The sequence below is a fragment of the Urocitellus parryii genome, chromosome 3, assembly GCF_045843805.1.
Source record: "Urocitellus parryii isolate mUroPar1 chromosome 3, mUroPar1.hap1, whole genome shotgun sequence".
In the NCBI taxonomy this organism is placed as follows: domain Eukaryota; kingdom Metazoa; phylum Chordata; class Mammalia; order Rodentia; family Sciuridae; genus Urocitellus; species Urocitellus parryii.
This window is the reverse complement of record NC_135533.1, coordinates 81,321,470-81,342,052: the sequence shown is the minus strand read 5'-3', so window position 1 is coordinate 81,342,052 and position 20,583 is coordinate 81,321,470. Positions and strand designations below refer to the sequence as shown.

The window sequence follows — 20,583 nt, the reverse complement described above, 5'->3', positions numbered from 1 at the left end:
GCCTGAAGCAAGTCATATAGCCACATCCAGATTACACAGACAGAAAACAAGCTCTACCTCTTGATGAGAGAAACTTCAGAGTCATATTACAAAGGGATGGGTATATATGTTCAGGGATGGAAATAATTTTGCCCTTTTCTGATAATCCATCATACTGTGTCTCTCTGAAAGTTGGCAATTTTTTTTCTTATTGTGGTAAAATACAAATAACATAAAATCTACCACAGGTTACCATCACCACTATCAAGTTTCAGAATATTTTCATCATCCCAAATGTAAGGTCTCAATCTTTGAAGATTTAAAAAAAAAAATCACTAGGATATATCTAAGGGAGGATTATCTTAGAGGCTATTTATAAATGATCAGCTTGGTACTTCTTAAAACTTAGTCAAAGTTAATGTTTTTAAAGTCCAAATAAGTTTTTTCTAGATTTTTCTTTGATTCTTGCTTTTCCTCCATCTGTTCCTTCTAAAATTCCTACTTCACATTAGTGTTTCTACATCTTCCTATCCTTTCACTAATGGCTTTCTTTGAATTTTTATTTTGTACTATAAGGCAGTTTCCCATTTGATCTTCTTTAGTTTGAATTTTGGAGTATCTACTGTTGTTCAATTTGATTGGATGGCAAAAACTGGAAAACAACTCCCTTTGAATATAATCCTAAATTCCCTTTCATTTCTTCATTAAATTTGCCTGTAGGAACTACTCATTCTGGCTGTTTAGCTTGATTTATATCCTTTAAAACTACTGGGTTTCCTTAAACTTTATATGATTTTTGCCCAATTCAATCTGCTGCCATGGGTTCCATTAGTACTTGTGAAAATCAGATTGTTGGAATCTTATGGGAAGCAGGGAATTGATAGATGGTAAAAACTAGGTCAGGAGTTTTCTATTGGGTTGGCAGTGTCAACCATACTCAGAGCCACAAAGAAGGCAGGTAGAAGCAGTTCCTCTAGTTACTTGGTATTATGCTTGGCTCAGCTGTATTTGTCCAAGGCTTAGAAGATCAGTCCCGTTTCTGGGTGCTGGGCTATCCTTCCTTCCAGCTTTGTAAAACAATGACGACCAAAGGCATCCAGAGGCAAAATACCTAAATGGTCTCCTCAGGAGCCCAAAAGCCTAAGATGTGTTTAGCATGAACTCACTACAGGTTCAAAACCTTACTTGGTGCTATCACATCTACTCCCAGAGCTTTAGCTATTTTTCTTTGAGGTTGTATCACCCTAGTAGGACATTCAGAGTGCTAGGGATTTAGGGAAATATACCTAAGCCATCATCTTCCCAAAACATTTTAAAAGCAATTCCCTTCTTTAAATACTTTGTATTAGAATGTATATTTATTTAAGGGAAAATAAACATCAGGAATTTAAGGTTTATTGATGAATAAAGCCCCAAAACTATGGCAAAGAATGAGTCTCATCCCAGAGTGTCTTTGTTGCATAGATTTATTTCCTAACACAAGGGCATTTTTCACTATGCTGACCCATGACTACCTTTTTAAAAAATTCTATCAGTATGTTCACCTGCATAACTGTTTCCCCTTCTGCTCTATCAAGTTCAATTCCTTTTCTAGATACTAGGCTGAATCTCATTTTTATTCACTTTTCCTGGCTTTTATTCTTCTCTGAAATTACTCTGCTTACTTTTCACCTATGTTCCAAGTTTTCTCTGTGCTCACAGTAAGGTCCTGTGAAGGAAGGAGTACCAAAGTGCCCAGGAGGAAGGAAGACGAGAAAAAAGAGGGGCAGAGGAGGCTTGCAAAAATTCTGAGGCATCTCTCCAGGAGGCCTCCCCCCTGGCTGTTGATTCTTGACATCAGCATTCATTATCTTTTTTTCTGGGTCAAAATCTTAGCATTGACTAATTTCCAGAGGCTCTATTTCCTTGATTCCAGTTTTCTTTCTTCCTTGTTTTCCTAGCACTCCTACCTTCTTCCCTTTCCTTAAAGGTTCTGAATTACATTAAGGGTAAGAAAATGTAATTACATGGTTTCATTCACTGCCTCTTGGGATCATTTCAAAGTGGAAAACTGACAGATTTTCTCTTATCAAATATAAAAGGCTCCCTTTATTGATGGCTTCCTAATGGAGAACTATGCCAGTTCCTCAATTAGCATCTTAATTTATAATGTTTATGTATTTTAGTATAAACCAGCATATTTGCCACTGTGGAGGGGCAGCATGGTGTAGCACCTAAGAATTAGATTACTTGAATTCCAATCCTAGCTCCTTCATGTATTGGCTATGTGGCCCCAGTCAATTTTTACCTCTAATTTTTAATCTGTGACAGACTTTGGCATACCCATAAGTACTTAAATAAAAGTAAACATTCATGTTTATCATATGCCATACATACTACCCATAGATACAATCATTATTCCTTGTTCTTGATACATGAAAACTCATTATAAAAACTATTTTACATTTTGGGAGATACTGATACAACTAAGCCATAAATGCTGATACAACTCAGTCACAACTGAGCTGTGGATACCCAGGCTAATAGGTATCTTACTAAGCTCCTCTTAAAATGTGATCACTAGAAAACATTCCAGTGGATAAAGGTTAAATAAGGAACTTGCAATAATTTTTTTCTTCTTCTTCTTTAATAAAATACACAATCAAGATTTTTTTTTCAAAACAGGAATCCGGCATTTCTTACCAAGACAATTTGAAGCATCAACTTGTTCTTTCAAAAAATCAACACACATTTTCTTCACAGGTTCAATCTGGTACTGGTTTGCTGCATCTAACAAAGACTGAACATTGTTGCTGTTCACAGAAATTCTGCAAATAAATAAGTTAAGGTGAACACTAATTTCCCCCAAATTTTAAATATTTAAATAATATTACTGTAAATTGTACCCCCGTATGGCATGGGACCTTCAAACTCCACCATGCTTACCGTTTTTCATTCTGAAGAATCTAGAGCACACCAATTTGTTACAACAATGCTTTGCTATGGTAGATCTCAATGCTGTTCCCTTAACATAGAAATGATTCTTCTTGACTCACCTAGCTGTATAAGCAAATTCCACAAGTTGTTCAATAATGTCAGGTTCAGCATCTTTGAGTTCTACTTCAAAGGATTTTGATTCAAGCATGTTAGCTAAAATGAAAAGGAGAAATGTAAATGGCCCCAGTACCATCACAAATTTAATTGAAGAAAGAGACAGTATTCGGGTCATATTAAATATGTAGAAGAAGAATAGCAGGACAGATCTACTGGAAGAAAGTACCTCAGGCAAGCCAACATTCCTATAATAAATACAAAATAACTTTCAACAGTTGAGGTATACCATAAATTAATCTAAGAACTTGCTAAAGTACAAGTGAACAAAGACATAAAATTTAGTTTTCCCCCAACTCCTCAAGTAACTCAAGAGCACTCTGAGGAACAAAACAGCTCTAACATAGCTGGAACAAACATATATGAACAATACAGTCATCATCACTTGCCAAACTCTCATTCCTCCTAAAAACCCTGGGAACTAGAACCTAGGTAGCTAGAACACCATTATTACTGATTAAGATTATAAAACAGTATTAAATAGAGAAATCAGGAGTTGGACCCAGTTCTCAACTTCAAATTCAAGTTTCTTTACAATATACTGCATCTCATTTTTCTTTTCTTTAACTTGCTAGATTAAATGTCACTGAGAAAGTGCTGCTCATTTGCCTCTCCACGTGAAGTTAAGAAGAAAACTGGGGATGTGGGGATGCAAGCTCAGTGCAGAGCACCTGCTAAGCATTATGAGGACCTGGATTCAATCCCTAGTACTTCAAACAAACAAATAACAAAGAAAACCCTGGGCCTTCAGGTTGAAGCCTATCTTTATCACCAAATGCATCTGAAAGGCCATTTTTCCTTTGCTCAATCATCACATAACCACTTTTCAGTCTCCTCACTGCTCTATAGCTCTAAATCTGAAGTGCTTTAAAAACTAACTAGGAAAAACGACATATTTTCTCTTAGGGTCCCATCTAATTCTCATAGAAGAAATAATGGCATGATTTACCTTTGGATACTTACTTGTGAACATTAAGTTAAAAAAATGACTGGCAGCAGCAAGGACAACTCGATGAGCAGGTATCTTTCGTTCCTGGACCATGAGGATCACATCACACAATGTTTTCTAATCCAAAAAAAAAAAAAAAAAAAAGTATAAAATTAAAAGGGGCTCACTGAGCCTAGTTTAGTAATGCATATAAAACATAGGCTTACCATATGCATTATCTCTATTTTCTACTTAAATCCAATCTTTTTACAGCACAGAATTTGTTTGTAAGACATACTGAGGAAGGATTTACAGAGTTGCTGCAATGTGGTATCAAAATTTGGTGCTGAGGTTCTCATGAGAAGAAAATGTTCCTCATAACCAGAAAAAAGAAGTCTACTAATCTTTCAGGGAAGCAATTTTGTTTTTCTTTTTCTGACACAAACCCAAAGTGTTTCTCTTGGTGAGCTTTTCTGGGAGAAATTAAATGACACACTAGCAATGCCCTGACAATTTTTCAAACATAGCAATCTGTTTTTATGTTTTTTCCTCAAATATGTATTCTTGATAAAATCCAGAGCAAACATGGTATTTCCCAAGAAAATAGCCTTCACAGCTCTAACTTGAAACAGAAACAGTGTAGAATACACAGAGTAGATGAACCAAATGTCCTTTGAGCAATCTTTCCTTAAATAACTCTTCTCTCAAACTCATTTCTGATAGAAGCTGGAGAGCAGCCAGTTTTAAATTATGATTTCTGACAAGGGCCAAAACAGTATCAACTCTAGCCTGCTGAAAGAAGGAATATTCAGAGTAAACATTTGATTAAAACATTGGGAAAATGGACTTATGAATTAAGGTTAGTTATAAATAAATGAGTTTTAAGAAAAAAATGTCCTTTTTGTTAAATAAAATTTCAATTTTTTAATGAAGCTAAAGATATAATGTATAGGTTAGGCTCACAGAAAATTTGGTGTCTACATGTGTTGAACAGTCTTCTAGGCACTAGGAATGAGGCAAAAATATATTTAGAACAAAAATAACTTATCACAAATCTAAAAATGGCTTAGTAGCTCAGAAGATATGGCGTTTGCAAATTTTAAGTACTTAACTAAAATTATTAATATAGTTTCTTAGAAACTATATTACTCTTTGCTATTTCCTACTTTTTGTTGTGAATAAAAATGCAAATAAGATGCTAATGCTTATAGTGAGAGAGAAAACAGGCCCCAAAGTAAATCAGATCATATTAGATCACAGAGACCTCATACAGGAGGAATCTATGGCTACTAAGGGGAACTTCCAGAAAATACAAGACTAAACCAAAATATAGCAAAAAACATTTCCAAGGCATATTGAGAAATAGAGGCTTATTGGTCAAATTTATAGGCACTTTGGGCAGTTGGAGCAATGGAGATCTCTGCATGGCAACTGAGTTAAGTAATCTACATGAAGGTGAAGTGGAAGGGGTCATTTGTGTTCAAATGGTACATTTAATTGACTATGCTATAACAGACCTAAAGGTTTCAATAAGAGATGGGACTGACCTAGAGAGGTACTGTTAGAGGACAGATAGGTGTGAATGGTGGGAATATGAGGTCAGGAGAATAATTCTATAAAAGGACAGCCCACTGTGCTGACCCCCCACATGCTTTCTTTTCCAAAAGCAATTTACCTGCAGCCCTGCTTGGCCTAAGTGGACAGGATATGTCACATTCCTTAGCAAACCACCTGCTAACTGCAGGGAAAATGCAGGCCCAAGATAATGTCTATGGTAGGAACCCAGGAGATGTTTGTGACCAAATCATGAAACTCTGGGAGATAAGGATAGTTCCTCCTAACTATAAAATGTTACAATATATGGTTAAGAATCCAATTAGAACCAATCGGCATGAGCCAAGGTGACCTAGAGTTACCTAATAGTAGAGACTACAAAGTCTGATGTCACCCTGCAGTCAAAAGTCAAGAGGTGGAATTCTATATTTAGAAGATTCAAAAAATCCACCAGAAAACTTTTAGAATTCAAATGAATTTAGCAAAGTAGCAGGTTATAAAATCAACACCCATAAATCAAATGTGTTCCTATATATCAGGGATAAAAGAGAAATTAGGAAAATTATCCCATTCACAATCGCCTCAAAAAACAAACACAAACAAAAAAACACTTGGGAATCAATCTAACAAAAGAGGTGAAAGACCTTTACAATGAAAACTACAGAACACTAAAGAAGAAAATTGAAGATGACCTTAGAAGAAGGAAAGATCTTCCATGCTCTTAGATAGGTAGAGTTAATATTGTCAAAATGGCTACACTACCAAAACTGTTATACAGATTTAATGCAATTCCTATTAAAATCCCAATGACATTTTTCATAGAACTAGAAAAAGCAATCATGAAATTCATTTGGAAAAATAAGAGACCCAGAATAGCCAAAGCAATCCTTAGCAAGAAGAATGAAGCAGGAGGCATCACACGCACAGGATGAACAGAGAAAGAAAACTGTAGGGAATCTGGTGGCTGAGCCTTTCATCCTGGCAAATTTTAACATTTTGTCCAAGAAAAAGAATGTGTCATATGCCGGAGACATCATTATGCATGGACGAAATCTCTTCTATCAATGGTCAATAGTCCCCTATTAGCCTTGGGACAGATGATTCCTTCCAGGTGAGTTTAGTCTGACAATCTGAAAAGCCCAAAGCTGAGATTTTCTTTTCTCGTGTTTTCTTGGAAACCCCTCATTCTCCAGAAATAAGTTTTGGTTCTGATTTTGGATGGGAACAATAGTGTGAGCCAGACAGTGTGCTACTGGGCCCAGCTATTCCTTCTACTTGCTCTTGTACTTACGTAAGTTTTAACTAATTTCCTTTTCTCTCTACAATCACATAAAGCACCTATTTTTAGTCTTTAGGATCTTGAAATGGCTACAGAAGGAATGGATATCAGCAAATGAACTCAACTTGGAATTAGATTGGTGACGTTTTAAGTATAGGAATATAGGAATGAGAAAGAACATGTATGTTTTACTGGACAGGGTAAGGAGTATAGTGAACTCTATTTGTGGACTTATCTAGTCTACAACTCCCTCTTCTTATAAGAACCCCTAGCCCCTACTTCTAAAAAAAAAATTCCTCATAATAAAAAAATTCCTCATAATAAACTATCTGAGTGAGAGAATCCTAGAGCCAAAAATCAGATACTTCATTTACTTCTTACAGAGACATGCTCTGGTGTTTTAGTCAGCTTTTTTGCTGTTGTGCCCAAAAGATGTGACAGGAATAATTTTAAAGGAGGAACAGTTCATTTGGGGCTCATAGTTTGAGAGGAGGTCTCAGTTCATAGGTGGCTAATGCCATTACTCTCTTCCTGAGGTATGTCAGAACATCACGGTAGAAAAGTGTGGTGGAGGAAAGTGGCTCAGGACATGGCACCAAGAAGCAGAGATCGAGTGCTCAACAAGGACAAAATGTATACTCCAAAGGCACACTCCAAGGACGGACCTCCTCTAGTCACACTCTGTCTGCCTACAGTTACAATCCACTTAATCCCAGTCAGTGGATTAATACACTGATTAGATTAAGGCTCTCATAACCCAATCATTTCCCTTCTAAACTTTCTAATATTGTCTCACACATGAGGTTTTGTAGGACACCTAATATCTAAACCATAATGGTCGGGTAAAAGGTCTAAAGTTAGTCATTTAGACACCTACTTTCATGATTTGAATCTTGAATAATGGGAAGAGGGAAAAAAAATCATCTTCATGGCTACATCACTCAGTGGTCAAAACTGTTCCTTCACTGCAAACTTGATACCCAGGTTTCTTTCTGTGCCAGCATGAGAGAACCATTGGTTCTTGCTTGACAAACCTGCTCATGCTCTAGCTATTGTTTAAGGCTGTTAGCTCTAGATATCGTTGAGAAGTTATTACTTAAGAAAGAATAAAAATCTACTGCTTATAATCCCAAAATCCCATCAGACTCACTGTAATAACAATACCAACAATATTTGTATGGCATTGAATAATTTCACATTCTTTATCTCACTTATTTCAAACATTATTAGGTAGGTTAGGAGAGTATTATGACTGTTATACCAATTAGGCTGAGAAATTGTGGCTTGCCCAATGTCACTCAATTAATAAGACTGAGCTAGGATTCAAACCTAAATCCCATGCATTTTATCTGATCATAATGGAATGAAACTGGAAATCAATGATAAAAAAAGGAAGGAAAAATCCTACATCACATGGAAAATGAACAATATGTTACTGAATGATCAATGGGTTACAGAAGACATAAAGGAGGAAATCAAAAAATTCTTAAGAGATAAATGAAAATACAGACACAACATATCAGAATCTATGGGACACAATGAAAGCAGTTTTAAGAGGGAAATTCATCGCCTGAAGGTCATTCCTCAAAAAAAGAAAAAAACAACAAATAAATGAGCTCACACTTCATCTCAAAGCCCTAGAAAAGGAAGAGCAAAACAACAGCAAATGTAGCAGAAGGCAAGAAATAATTAAAATCAGAGCGGAAATCAACGAAATGGAAACAAAAGAAACTATTGAAAAAATTGACAAAACTAAAAGTTGGTTCTTCGAAAAAATAAATAAGATCGACAGACCCTTAGCCATGCTAAAGAAGAGAAGAAGAGAGAGAACTCAAATTACTAATATACGGGATGAAAAAGGCAACATCACAACAGATACTACAGAAATACAGAAGATAATTAGGAACTATTTTGAAAACCTATATTCCAATAAAATAGAAGATAGTGAAGACATCGATAAATTTCTTAAATCATATGATTTGCCCAGACTGAGTCAGGAGGACACACACAATTTGAACAGACCTATATCAATGGATGAAATAGAAGAAGCAATCAAAAGACTACCAACCAAGAAAAGCCCAGGACCAGATGGGTATACAGCGGAGTTTTACAAAACCTTTAAAGAAGAATTAATACCAATACTTTTCAAGTTATTTCAGGAAATAGAAAAAGAGGGAGCTCTTCCAAATTCATTCTATGAGGCCAACATCACTCTGATTCCGAAACCAGACAAAGACACCTCAAAGAAAGAAAACTACAGACCAATATCTCTAATGAACCTAGATGCAAAAATCCTCAATAAAATTCTGGTGAATCGGATACAAAAACACATCAAAAAAATTGTGCACCATGATCAAGTAGGATTCATCCCTGGGATGCAAGGATGGTTCAATATACGGAAATCAATAAATGTTATTCACCACATCAATAGACTTAAAGATAAGAACCATACGATCATCTCGATAGATGCAGAAAAAGCATTCGACAAAGTACAGCATTAGAAAAACTAGGGATAACAGGAACTTACCACAACATTGTAAAAGCTATCTATGCTAAGCCTCAGGCTAGCATCATTCTGAATGGAGAAAAATTGAAGGCCCTCTAAAATCTGGAACAAGACAGGGATGCCCTCTATCACCACTTCTATTCAATATAGTTCTCGAAACGCTGGCCAGAGCAATTAGAAAGATGAAAGAAATTAAAGGCATAAAAATAAGAAAAGAAAAACTTAAATTATCATTATTTGCAGATGATATGATTCTATACGTAGAAGACCAAAAGGGTCTACAAAAAAACTACTAGAACTAATAAATGAATTCAGCAAAGTGGCAGGATATAAAATCAACACGCATAAATCAAAGGCATTTCTGTATATCAGCGACAAAACTTCTGAAACGGAAATGAGGAAAAACACCCCATTCACAATATCCTCAAAAAAAAAATAAAATACTTGGGAATCAACCTAACAAAAGAGGTGAAAGATTTCTACAATGAAAACTACAGAACCCTAAAGAGAGAAATAGAAGAAGATCTTAGAAGATGGAAAAATATACCCTGTTCATGGATAGGCAGAACTAACATCATCAAAATGGCGGATATTACCAAAAGTTCTCTATAGGTTTAATGCAATGCCAATCAAAATCCCAACGGCATTTCTTGTAGAAATAGATAAAGCAATCATGAAATTCATATGGAAAAATAAAAGACCCATAATAGCAAAAGCAACTCTAAGTAGGAAGTGTGAATCAGGCAGTATAGCGATACCAGATTTCAAACTATATTACAGAGCAATAGTAACAAAAACAGCATGGTACTGGTACCAAAACAGGCAGGTAGACCAATGGTACAGAATAAAGGACACAGAGACTAATCCACAAAGTTATAACTATCTTATATTTGATAAAGGGGCTAAAAGTATGCAATGGAGGAAGGATAGCATCTTCAACAAATGGTGCTGGGAAAACTGGAAATCCATATGCAACAAAATGAAAACTGAATCCCTTTCTCTCGCCATGCACAAAAGTTAACTCAAAATGGATCAAGGAGCTTGACCTCAAATCAGAGACTCTGCGTCTGATAGAAGAAAAAGTTAGCTCCAATCTACATATTGTGGGGTCGGGTTCCAAATTCCTTAATAGGACACCCATAGCACAAGAGTTAATAACAAGAATCAACAAATGGGACTTACTTAAACTAAAAAGTTTTTTCTCAGCAAGAGAAACAATAGGAGAGGTAAATAGGGAGCCTACATCATGGGAACAAATTTTTACTCATCACACTTCAGATAGAGCCCTAATATCCGGAGTATACAAAGAACTCAAAAAATTAAATAAGACAACAAATAACCCAATCAACAAACGGGCCAAGGACCTGAACAGACACTTCTCAGAGGAGGACATACAATCAATCAACAAGTACATGAAAAAGTGCTCACCATCTCTAGCAGTCAGAGAAATGCAAATCAAAACCACCCTAAGATACCATCTCACTCCAGTAAGATTAGCAGCCATTATGAAGTCAAACAACAACAAGTGCTGCCGAGGATGTGGGGAAAAGGGTACACTTGTACATTGCTGGTGGGACTGCAAATTGGTGTGGCCAATTTGGAAAGCAGTATGGAGATTCCTGGGAAAGCTGGGAATGGAACTACCATTTGACCCAGCTATTGCCCTTCTCGGACTATTCCCTGAAGACCTTAAAAGAGCGTACTACAGGGATACTGCCACATCAATGTTCATAGCAGCACAATTCACAATAGCTAGACTGTGGAACCAACCCGATGCCCTTCAATAGATGATTGATAAAAAAAAAAATGTGGCATTTATACACCATGGAGTATTACGCAGCACTAAAAAATGACAAAATCATGGAATTTGCAGGGAAATGGATGGCACTAGAGCAGATTATGCTAAGTGAAGCTAGCCAATCCCTAAAAAACAAATGCCAAATGTCTTCATTGATATAATGAGAGCAACTAAGAACAGAGCAGGGAGGAAGAGCAGGAGGAAAAGATTAACATTAAACAGAGACATGAGGTGGGAGGGAAAGGGAGAGAAAAGGGAAATTGCATGGAAATGGAAGGAGACCCTCATTGTTATTCAAAATTACATATAAGAGGTTGTGAGGGGAATGGAAAAAAAAACAAGAAGAGAAATGAATTACAGTAGATGGGGTAGAGAGAGAAGATGGGAGGGGAGGGGAGGGGAGGGGGGATAGTAGAGGATAGGAAAGGTAGCAGAATACAACAGTTACTAATATGGCATTATGTAAAAATGTGGATGTGTAACCGATGTGATTCTGCAATCTGTATTTGGGGTAAAAATGGGCGTTCATAACCCACTTGAATCTAATGTATGAAATATGATATGTCAAGAGCTTTGTAATGTTTTGAACAACCAATTAAAAAAAAAAAACCTAAATCTATTTGATTCCAAAGTTCACTATAGTATGCTGCTTCCCAAAGTAATAGGTGGCAAAAGACATCACAAAAACAAGGTTTTCTTTTGTACCAGCGATTGAATTCAGGGACACTTGACCACTGAGCCACATCCCCATCCCTATTTTGTATTTTATTTAGAGACAGGGTCTCACTGAGTTGCTTAGTGTCTTGCTTTTGCCGAGTCTGGTTTTGAGCTCATGACCCTTCTGCCTCAGCCTCCCCGGCTGCTGGGATTACAGGCGTGCGCCACTGTGCCTGGCTAAAACGAGTCTTATAAAGGACACACACAAAAATGCTTTTAATTTTTCTGAATAAAAGTTTCAAGTATAACATTTAATCAAATCCAATTGAAATTTTTTAATAAAAGGTCTGAAGAACTAATTTAATTCTACTATGCCATTTACTAGTTAGCTAACCTTATATAGAATTCATGAGAATTAGTATAGATGGCATATCCTTAAAAGTGTCTTTCTTAAATATTAATTATACCAACTGAATTTTTGACAAGGGTTCAACAAAATATAAGTAAATTATATTCTTACATACTAAAATATATAATATACCAGTTATTTCTTATTACATACTAAAATATATAATATACCAGCTATTTCTCTGATGAAATTCATTATAGTGGACACTAAGGGGAGTAGCTTACTGACTTACTTATTTCCTCCTTCTGAAGTAGTGGCCTCATTACCTAAGATGGTTCCTTTACGTGGCTCTGCTCTCCTTACCATAGATAACCGATTCACTGATTCAATGAAAACTATAATTATCGGGTTCTCTTTCTCCAGGATCTGAAACCGTGAAAGAGAAGGATACTGTAGGCAGTCATGAGTTGCAATGAATGCAGTGGCCTAGAGAAAGGCTAGAGAGTTTTGGGGGCTACCCTGGTTCTTATACTTTCCATCTTGATTATCTCTCTTCTCCTTAGAAGGAAATTTTAATCCAATTGTATCTCTTCTCAAGATAAGCTTTTGTACTCATTCATTCAACCAACATGTAGTGTCAAAGTGTTAGCATGCACTGAATACTACTGGAGTTTAAAGGAAGAACATTAGTCCCTTTCTGGAAAGTCTGGGCATCACAGGAGACAGCTCTTGTCTATATATTTACCCTCTGTCCCTCCTACATTCTCTAAAATTTGTGCCTCCAGTCCCCAGGATTCCATTAAAACTCATTTTCTAAGTTTATCAATTTCAAATCCAGCCAATACTTTTTTTTGGCCTCCCTATAACATTTCATATTCCTATCGCCTCTTTTTTGTAATTTATATCTTGGTCTCAAATATACTATTCCAATCTTTCATTTCTAATGCATTTTACTTCCTATCTTTTTAATATGCTATTTCCCAGCATTTCATTCTGACTACTTTTCTTCTTACTGTGATCTCAACCTCTAGATATACCCATACACCAACTTTCATTTATCAAATACTTGAGCACCTATGTGGTAGATGTTGGGACTCTGACACTGAACAAGACACAGTCACAGTCAATCCTTGCTTAGATTTAGTAGCAAAGACACTTTTTAAACTAAAAAGTGCCAACTATATTTTTAGAGAGATGATAAGTGTATGAAAGAAAGGAACAAAATAAGAGTCTACAGAAGGTGTTGACATATCTAGGCCAAGAGAAAAGTGATATCAGATATGATTGGTGAAATAAGGTGGGATCAGAAAAGACAGGGCTTTGAAGACCACATAAGGATAGTATTCATTATAAAGTCATAATAATCTCAAAAGAACCTTCAAAAACATTGTCATCTACCATACCATTTACAAACACTGCTTTCTTCAACTTCTAGCTTTACCTTCTTCTTCCTCCAATTTTGCAGATCATCTCATCTCCTATGATTCAGAGAAAAGAGAAGTCTCTGGATAGAAACTCCTACATTCTTCTAATTCTAAACACACCTAACTACCAATCCTGTCCTCCTGCCCATTTCTTAGTTAAAGGAATTGCTACCCCACTCCCCAAGATTAATCGTATTTACTTTGATCTCATCTCAGGAATTATCAACTACTCATTCTATTCCTTATAAATTCAACCTCTTCATCTTAAATGAATTCTTTCTACTAGTTTTTAAACAGATTTATATCCCTCCCATTTAAATAAATAAAACAAGCAACTTCATTTGAGTCCCTTGCTCCCTTCAGGGAAAATTTCTCAAAAGCTGCTTCAATTTCTTAATCTCTTCCTCATGTCAGCTCACATCAATCTGATTCCCATCTGTCTCTCCAACAATGTAACTCTCAATAGTCAACAAACCCCTTTGTGTTGCTCTGTGAATATATATTTTTAGTTCTGCTTTTACTGATCTCTCATTAGCTTCAAAATTTGCAATCTTCCCTTTTAAACAATCTCTTCTAATTTTCAAAACTCGTCTTTTTCTCCTACTCTTCTGTCCATTATTTTTCCATCTCTTTTACAGGCTCATTCATTAGCCTTTATCCTAGACTCTTGACTCTCCATGGTTTCAATGAAGAATTTGTTTTCTACATGCAGATAATTCACAAATTTACACTTTTAACCCACCACCCTTCAGACCTGCTGACTGAATGACATCCCAAATTGAACATACGTCTAAAACACAAATTACAATCCTTTCTATCAATAAGAGTCTTGCCTTTCCAGTACTTCTCACTGAATAGTGTCATTATCCATCTAGTTATGTAGTCCAGAATCCTAAAGGTTGTGACACCTTGTATTGAATCTCCCTCATCCAATCAACCACCAGCAACACAACAGCAATAAACTAATATTAATATTTATCATTTTCAGGTTCTGTTCTAAGTTATCTTAAATTGGTTATCTAATTTAATTGTCAAAACCACATATGATAGCGATCACCAAGTGATGATAAATATTTTAAGTATATATTTTTTTCATTGATATTTCTGTTGCTGTCTTCACCACCTCAGTGCAAAGGATTATCATGTCTCACTGAAATACTACAACTCATGTTTGATCTGCTGGCAACCATTCTGAGAGCTCTATATTTCATTCACCACAGAGCAGAGAGCCATCTTTTTCAAAAGAAACTGATATAACCCACCCATCCCTACACACACACACACACACACACACACACACACACACACACACCCCTTTCAGAATATGGAAGAACCCACTAATCTGACTTTTGAAGTGATACATGGGCAAGTCCCTAGCTTTTTTGTCAGCTTCATCTTGCATAATCTTCCCCCTTATGTTCTGGGCTTCAGTCATACAGGTCTTTAATTATGTATTATACTTTCCAGGAAGGTCTCCAGCCTCTGCACATGTTGTTCCCTTTACCTGAGAGGTTCCTCCCTCTGCCCAGCTAACACCTATTCTTATGTCAGCTTCCAGTTGTAACTTCTTTAGAAAAACTTCCTGAGAGTCAAATCATCCATCTCCATATGCCCTCATGGTACCATGTTTTCTTCTTAATAATCCACCACTATTGTAATTTTGTATGTATTTGTGATTTCCTGACAAATGCATCACTCTCCTACTAGACTATAACCTGCATAAGGATTAGGACTCTTTTAAGTTTTGGTTATCATTGTAACACTGGAATCTAGCAAAATGACTAATGCACAGTGATCTGAATGAATGATTTGAGAACCCAACTGAAATAGAGCCATAAATAAATGATGAGTAAAGAAAGATAGTGATCCTACCCAACTTTTGAGTTTAACAGGGGGACAAGAGTTATTATTTAGAGGGAAATGTTAAGATTAGAATGCATGGATAGACTTGTTGGTTAGCTCAAAAACTGGAGAAGCTAAAATATGCTTAATACTGATATAATGGGTCAGCAGAGAAAGAAATTAAAGATGCCCAACAATTAAAGATGCATAACTTTTCTGGGAAGGTTAGCATCAAGGAAGCCAAAGTCTAGAAAGAAGCACTGGCCTGAGAGAAAAAAAGATGCAATTTCTCCATTGCAGCAAAATGAGAAAGTATTAAAATAGGTTAATAGATTTGGTGATGGAAAGTAAGTTAGAAAGTAAGTTAGTTAAGTTAGTAAAACAAATCTGAAGGGTTGGGGGTTTTGATTCAGTGGTAGAGTGCTTGGCCACAACGTGCAAGGTGCTGGGTTAGATCCTTAGAACCACATAAAAATAAATAAAGGTATTGAGTCCAACTACAACTAAAAAAGGATATTTAAAAAAATCAAAAAACAAATCTATGATGATAGAATAATGGTTACCATTCTGGGGGTGGGAAGGTTTCATGAAAAGGATATAATGGGGGTCCCTATATGTTTAGACATGTTCTAGTCCTTTTGGTGGTAGTGTGTTCACTTTGTATTAATTCATTCAGCTTCATGTTTCTGATTTGTGCCCTCTTACGGGTATCCTATACTTTTTTAATATTTATTTTTTAGTTGGACACAATATTTTTATTTTATTTATTTATTTTTATGTGGTGCTGGGGATTGAACCTATGGCCTTGTACCTGCTAGGCAAGTGTTCTACTGCTGAGCCACAACCCCAGCCCCATGGAAAGTTTACTTAAAATCAAAAAGCTAGAAATGACAAAAAGGATATAGAAAAAGGCTCCATGAGAAGTTAAAGTTACAGAACTCTCTTTTATCTCTATGTACAGAATTGGCCACTAGGTTACTGCTATGGTTTGGATGTGTTTTTTCCCCACTAAAACTCACACTGAAATGCATGTATACTAGCTAGTAAAATAGGCCCTTTAAGAGCTAATTAGGTCATGGTGGCTCCACTCTTATGAAAGGATTACTGTTCTCACAAGAGTGGCTCAGTTATTGTGACAGTGATTGTTATAAAGCAAGCTTAATACCTTCCCTCAGTCTTGATTGTTCTCTTACACACATGCTTCTCTTCCATATACTTGATTCCCTTCTGGTTTTCATGGTACAGCATATGGCCTTCATAAGAAGCTGAAAAAATGCTGGCCAATCTCTTGGATTTCCAAAATTTTGAACTAAATAAACTTATTTTCTTTATAAATTTCTCAGTCTCAAGTATTTTATTATAGTGTTAGACTAATACAGCTACAGAAAGATGAAATGATATATAAATCAGGACTCTCAAGTTTTGGTTATCATTGTAATACTGGAATCTAGCAAAATGCCTAATGCATCTTTTAAGATCACAAAAAAAAATTAATGTGGGGCAGGAATTTTAATTGAAATATGTTAATTTCAGAGTAGTCTCAAATTCTTGAAGAATGATTCTGAGTATACACAGAGGGTTCTTGTCATCCAGGTATTTATTATCCTCATCCTCTATGCAATATGTTAAAAGGGAAAGCAAAAAACAAAGTCATAACAAAAATATTTACTACAGAATTAAGAATACTTATAAAATTGGACCTCAAATATTTCTTCTCTAGTTCAAACCAGCTTCTGTTTCTGCCAATTCTCATCAACTGCTTTATCAGTCATTCTTGGTGAAGTCTTTCTTGTGTAATAATGTCAAATAGAACAATATAAACACTGTAAATCAACTACAAAGTAAAACTGCACATCTTACAAAAGATGCAGGATCCCATGGAGTTGATAAAAAGTACTCTTAGAAAACTGACTGAATTACATTTGAAACCAATGACAAAAGAAGACTCACCCAGGTCAAGAGTCCTTAACTACTATAGAAGAGATCCCTGGTTGCTCACTAATTATCTGTTTCTCTCTTCCTACTCAGTAACAAAAACTTGATTTTTTCTGTAAGTGAAAGTAACTGTTTCTATTTTACCAGTAAATAGACAGATGTTACTACAGTCTAAAGCTAGGTCTAAGAAATGTACTTGAATCAATTTTTAAATCCAAAGAACTAAACATACAGTCTCAGACAATTCCCTCTCCTCAAGTAAACATCTGATGCTGCACCCCATCTACTTAAGGAGTGAGGCAATGCTTCACAATGCTAGTCAACAGATGAAAGCACTTATGTCTGAGGGCGTGGGAGGGTACCATATTGAGTCCTCAACAAATTTCAGCCCTTATGAATTGAGTTCAATTACAATTACAGGCAGACACCAGTGAAATGTACAAGCAATTTGAAATCAGTGATATTAAAAATAAAAATGGTCACATGATAAGAGATATATGAAAGTTACACAAAAGAATGAATTCAGCTATTCACAGATGGTTCAGTACAAAGATCAGTTAAGATTTAAAGACATTCCCGTAGATGGCACAGTGCACCAGAGCAATAGCTAGGAACTGGTAAACAAAGACAAGATCCCTGTGGATAGTGTTTGCTGAATAAAATCAGGTGTTAATATCCTCATAAAAATTCTGAAATTCCTCTACTATTGCCCATACTCCCAAGAAAACTACCAGAAAAGCAGTAGGGTTTGTAGTTATATTTACATCCTGCTTTGCCCTCTTGAAAAACGGTACCAGTCAACAAATCCGAAACATTCCATGTCTCCTTACACGTATATTTTCTACTAAGTAAAGCCTAAGAATCAAAAAGTATCCAAGCGACCTTTTAAAGCTCATTGATAAATTAGAACGATATGGAAATATTTTTAAATTAAAAATAAACCTTTCTATCTTCTCTTTCCAGCGTTAAAATCTCTTCTTTTCATAACCCACCTTTCGCCAACGTGCTGCAGACTTTCATGAATGCACCACACATCAAAGACAGAACAAAGAGCTCCTCTTAATAACAGGGGCGTACAGTGTCCTTAGAAGATGGCATGGTATTTATCGATGACTGTTTCTCTCTAAATTAACACGTACAGGAGGATCTGTCTTCCACTAGCTCCACCTGGGTAACACAGGAGGTGGGGGGATCTTTATTCAAGAGAAGCTTATTTCAAGCCAGCAATACTTCTCCCTTTGGGGGCTTCAGAATGGGCCGTGCCAATGGGCTTCTTTACACCAGATCTCACGACACCTTAAAACGGCTCGCCAAAAGAAGGCTCCTCGCCTCACGAAGAGATAACTAGGGCACAGCTGTTACACAACTAATACCCGACTCCGAAAGCCTGCCCGAGTCCCCCAGGAGTCTGACCTGGAAGTCACATCTTGGCGGACGAGGAGGCACTTTTGTTCGAGAACTATTTAACGAGACCCTTCACTAACTGCAGATTCAGAGCGTGCGGAAAAAGGGCGGACGAGGAACAAGATGAGGGTCTTCAGCACCAGTGCCCCGAACACCCCCCCACCCCTACCCCACAGCCGTCCCGCCCTCCCACAGAGGCGGTACCTGTTTCCGCATATTATTCATGACGCCCATGAAACCCGCCAACAGTTTAGCTTCCTCTCGAGCGGCAAGTTTCTTCTCGGTCTTCTTCTTACTTCCCTTCTCCACCCCGGAGGCTGCCATCCTCCCTCGGCCGGACACTTGACGCCCGGGGCTCGCCGGGCGGGTTGACGGGTCGCACTCTCCCGGCCCTCTGGGGATTCTGCTGACCAAACACTGCGGTCAGGACTGCAGCCGCAGCGCGTAGCACACAGCTTTGGAGCGGCTGGACTGCGGCGTTGGTTGGGCCACAGAGGGAGGACAAGGCCGCGGCCGGCTCCAGAACTCTGAGGAGGGAGACGTTGCGAGCCGGGCTGCGTCTCCCACAAAACTCGAATCCGGCCGAGGAGCCTGCGTACTGCGCCCAAGGCGGCGAGGCGCAGCGGAGGGAGTGGGGCGTGGCCTATGTGCGTCACAGCTGTGCGCCGCTCTCTTGCAGGTGCCGCCGGTGGATTTGTTGGCGTCTGAGGCTGACTAGATGTTGCCTCGTAGCTGGTCCAACGTCTCGCATTCCTTTCCATCGGCCAAAGGCAGATTTCTCGGTTTAGATTACGGGATTATCTATTTTGGATTATTGGAAGACTAAAATGTCTCCCCCGGGTATAAACTTCGTGGGAACAGGGTTGGCCTTTCTTCACTGCAGTATGAGAGCGTGGCATATCGTGGGTGCTCACTAAATATCAAATGATTAATAGGTGGCATACACTGCTAGCTAAAGGCTTATTCTGCGGAGCACAAAATTTGTTTGCTTGAAATTCATAAAGCAAGAATACACTGTCCCATTGATGTCTCCTTGGCGGACAATGCCTGCTTACTAGGCTGGCTTACTGTTTAAAACCGATCAGGTTTTAATCATCCCCAAGTGTCTTGGGGATCTCAGAACTCAATCCTAGCACTCACAGACGTGCTTTTTGTAACTATTTACTCTTTTTCGTGTTTAGTAATGTACGGGATTATTTGCAATTGTATGCTATTTTTCATTCTGGATATTTTCTACATATTCTCTAAATTTTCTACTTAGATATATTTAGGACTATGTGGAAACATTTTTTATATGAAATAACTTACACTATTGAAGCATTTTACTTTTTATGAGGACAAGCAACAGAGTGAAAGCAAGCAAGAGGCTTATGAATCTCAAATTTTACAAAAGGACACTTGTGTCTCTAAACTTTTATCTTTTTTTTTTTTATCTAGAGGTTCTCAGATGTGCTTCTATTTTAACTATTGATAATTTGAAGATTTACAATGGGTCCTAGCAATAGGACCCATTTATTCTTAATAAAATTAGAAATGAGAAAAAAATCATTTATTAAATGATCCAGTATACTGAAGAATAAAAGAATAATTTTTTTAATTGAAAGGAAGTAGAAAACTGATCCTAATTCTAAGGCCTTGGAAACACTAAGGCTATGTTAAAGCAGAAATGTAAGTAATATTAGAGTGTTATTCTATAACAACGTTAAAAGAAACAAGGAATAGCACCCTTAGTACTTGATGTTTGAACATTCACATATTGCAGAATATGAAATATCAAAGCTCATAAGGGCCATAGAACTCAGAACTCAAAAGAAACCTTGGAGATTAAATGGCACAGA

At 37.0% G+C, this 20,583-nt stretch overlaps 1 protein-coding gene across 2 annotated transcripts in view; it reads right to left on the bottom strand.

The window, feature by feature from the left end:
- The window catches only part of Klhl7 (kelch like family member 7), a 58,107-nt gene extending 38,750 nt beyond the window's left edge, over positions 1-19,357 (bottom strand). For both annotated transcript variants that reach the window (XM_026414818.2, XM_026414819.2), the window contains exons 1-4: positions 18,950-19,357; positions 4,033-4,135; positions 3,015-3,108; positions 2,662-2,786 (exon numbers count right to left, since the gene is read on the bottom strand). In XM_026414818.2, coding sequence (XP_026270603.1) covers positions 2,662-2,786; positions 3,015-3,108; positions 4,033-4,135; positions 18,950-19,069 — 442 coding nt within the window. In that variant the 5' untranslated portion in view covers positions 19,070-19,357. The remainder of the gene's footprint in view (positions 1-2,661; positions 2,787-3,014; positions 3,109-4,032; positions 4,136-18,949) is intronic.
- Positions 19,358-20,583: the final 1,226 nt, after the last annotated feature.